The sequence below is a fragment of the Micromesistius poutassou genome (assembly GCF_964030765.1).
Source record: "Micromesistius poutassou genome assembly, chromosome: 16".
Taxonomy (NCBI): Eukaryota; Metazoa; Chordata; class Actinopteri; order Gadiformes; family Gadidae; genus Micromesistius; species Micromesistius poutassou.
The window spans coordinates 16,062,585-16,065,084 of record NC_140286.1 but is presented as its reverse complement, the minus strand read 5'-3'; the positions used below and the strand labels follow the sequence as shown (position 1 = coordinate 16,065,084).

General features: G+C 45.7%; 1 protein-coding gene across 1 annotated transcript in view; it reads left to right on the top strand.

The window, feature by feature from the left end:
• LOC311360745 (phosphoglucomutase-1-like) overlaps nucleotides 1-2,500 on the top strand; it is an 18,580-nt gene that overhangs the window by 6,223 nt on the left and 9,857 nt on the right. The window contains exon 4 of the mRNA XM_084480835.1: nucleotides 1,574-1,699. Coding sequence (XP_084336961.1) covers nucleotides 1,574-1,699 — 126 coding nt within the window. The remainder of the gene's footprint in view (nucleotides 1-1,573; nucleotides 1,700-2,500) is intronic.

The following is a 2,500-nucleotide window of genomic DNA, read 5'->3' as shown; positions in this document are numbered from 1 at the left end:
CTGGTGACCCTGGTGGGCCCACCCGGCCACAGGTGGCTGGGGTTCTCTGAAGCAGTCTCACGGTGTGTTCCAGACGCCTCGTACACCACCCGCACGAGTTCCAAAGTGGGAAATCTTCCAGCTTTCTTGCGGCATTTCACCGAGGCACGCCCCCTTTTGGTCGTAATATCTCTCGGGATTCTGAGAGTTCCCCGAGTTCAGCGAGGTTGACCGTACGACTCGAAAAAAGATGTCGCAGCCAAAGATGGCTGCGCCCTTAAAGAGATGCAGTGTTGTGCATGAACTAGTTCAAAATAACTAGTTCATTGAACAAGTTCATTTTTCTATGAACTTTGAACTGAACGTAACATATTTTTAACTAAAGAACTTGAACTTGAACTAGTTCAGATTTTGTGACATTCTGAATTGATGCTTGAATGAAACGGTGTACAAATAAGGTGTAACAGGTGTTATAAATAATAATATATAACAAATAATATATATTGTAGTGATGGGCAGCAGGTAATGGAGAGGATTCATTTTAAAAGATAAGCACAGAATACTCACTCCAACAGTTATTCTTCGGTTTCTAAAAAAACTGTTAATGAACTGAACATGACCTAGTTCAAAACTGAATTGGTGAATTATGAACGTGAATTTATTCATTTTCTTTTGTATGAACTGAACTTTGAACTAGTTCATGTGAAGTGTGAACTTGCACAACACTGATGAGATGTATTTTCTTTGTATTTGTGCCACGTTGGTCGTTTTAATGTCGATCTTAAATGCTCTTACACACTTGATTACATTGCGGCTATAATCCGGTAATCAATGTATGCATTGCACGGTCTTGCTGTGCGTGCGATACAATGTGAAGTTGTGTTGTTTGTTTTCAAGCTGGTTTGCTAAAGAGGCTAATGTAGCTAACAATAACAATGACTAGCCAATGACGAATGATGAGGAATGATGAATGTTCTTTCTCGACTCCACAAAGACGAACGGGAACGCTATGAGTGCTACAAGCCAGGAAATGGCGTCACAAGAGCAAGTCCTGCGGGTGGTGTTGACTCGAGGCATCTGGAACACAACATTATACCTTGTTTCCACAGAGCACTGCGGTACGGTTTAAACAAAGAGCAACAATGTAGGACGTCCAAGTAGGACGGCAAACTTTCCTGCGGCATTTTCTTCAATAAACAAAGCTTTCGGTGTTGTCCAGAAATACCTGGGTACCGTGTTTGTTTGTTTTTATCCCCCTGTCGCACGGAAGTGACGATTCTGTCAACCAATCAACGGACGGCATGTGTAGCTCAAACTTTTCCGCACCCTTTCAGACAGCTTGGTACTGCAACGGAGGAGTACCGAAAAATAGGTACGGCTCAGCGCGGCTCAGCACGCTTATTCTGGGACCCTGCCCAACTTTTGGCGGTGGAAACTCGAACCGCGCCGCACTGTGTGGCACCGAACCGCACCGCACCGAACCGCACCGCACCGCACCGAACCGTACGGCACCAAAGCGCACCGCACCGCTCGGTGGAAACGATTAAAGTATGTAAAAACATTCCAACAAGTCTTGTCTGTATTTCTGTTCCAGTGGAGATAGTCGACCCCGTGGAGTCCTACGCAAACCTCCTGAGGAACATCTTTGACTTTGCTGCTCTGAAGGAGCTCCTGTCCGGAGAGCATCGCATCAGGATCCGCGTGGACGCCATGAGCGGGGGTGAGGCGGCCCGCTGCTGTAATGAGACCCGGAATCAATGATGTTTAAATGATTCAATACATAACAAACGTAGAAGACCTTATGGCGTGGTATGGAGTGGAGGTGAGCTCATGTTCAAACAGCGTTTGAGCTCTGCTTAAATAATTTCACACATGCTGCTCCTGACTTATGTCAGGAGGCTTCACCGAAACCTCCTGACCTGAGTTATGAATGCACCAGATGTAGATTGATGGAAACATCAGACCTTATCCGTCACCGTGTTCTGATTAACAGACTCTTTGTTCGTATCAGTTAATCCACCATCCCACGGTGTTCCAACTCCCCTCCTCTATCAGGGGAGTTGGCCTTACAGGATGACAGAGAAAGAAACTCTCACAGTGGCAGCAAATGGTTCCCCACTATTTTTGCCCTGTGACCTCATTTCAGGTCTGAAAAAAACCCCAACTCTATATCGGCCTGTCATATCTATGACACAGTGAACATCAGTGATGAGTAGCAGATCACACTTTTTTATCTACCTTTTCTATCAAAGATGCAACAAATATCTAAAGCTTGTTAGTAAAGAAGCCCAGTGACCTCATATGCATACAGGACGCCCCCAAACAGAGTCCAGACCCCGACGCTTGGTAATACAGGTTTAACAGAATGCACCCAGTGGCTTTCATATTCTCTCTGTCCTCTCTTTCTGTCTCTCTGGCCATCACTCTGACTGTCTCTCTGTCCATCACTCTGACTGTCTCTCTGTCCATCACTCTGACTGTCTCTCTGTCCATCACTCTGACTGTCTCTCTGGCCATCACT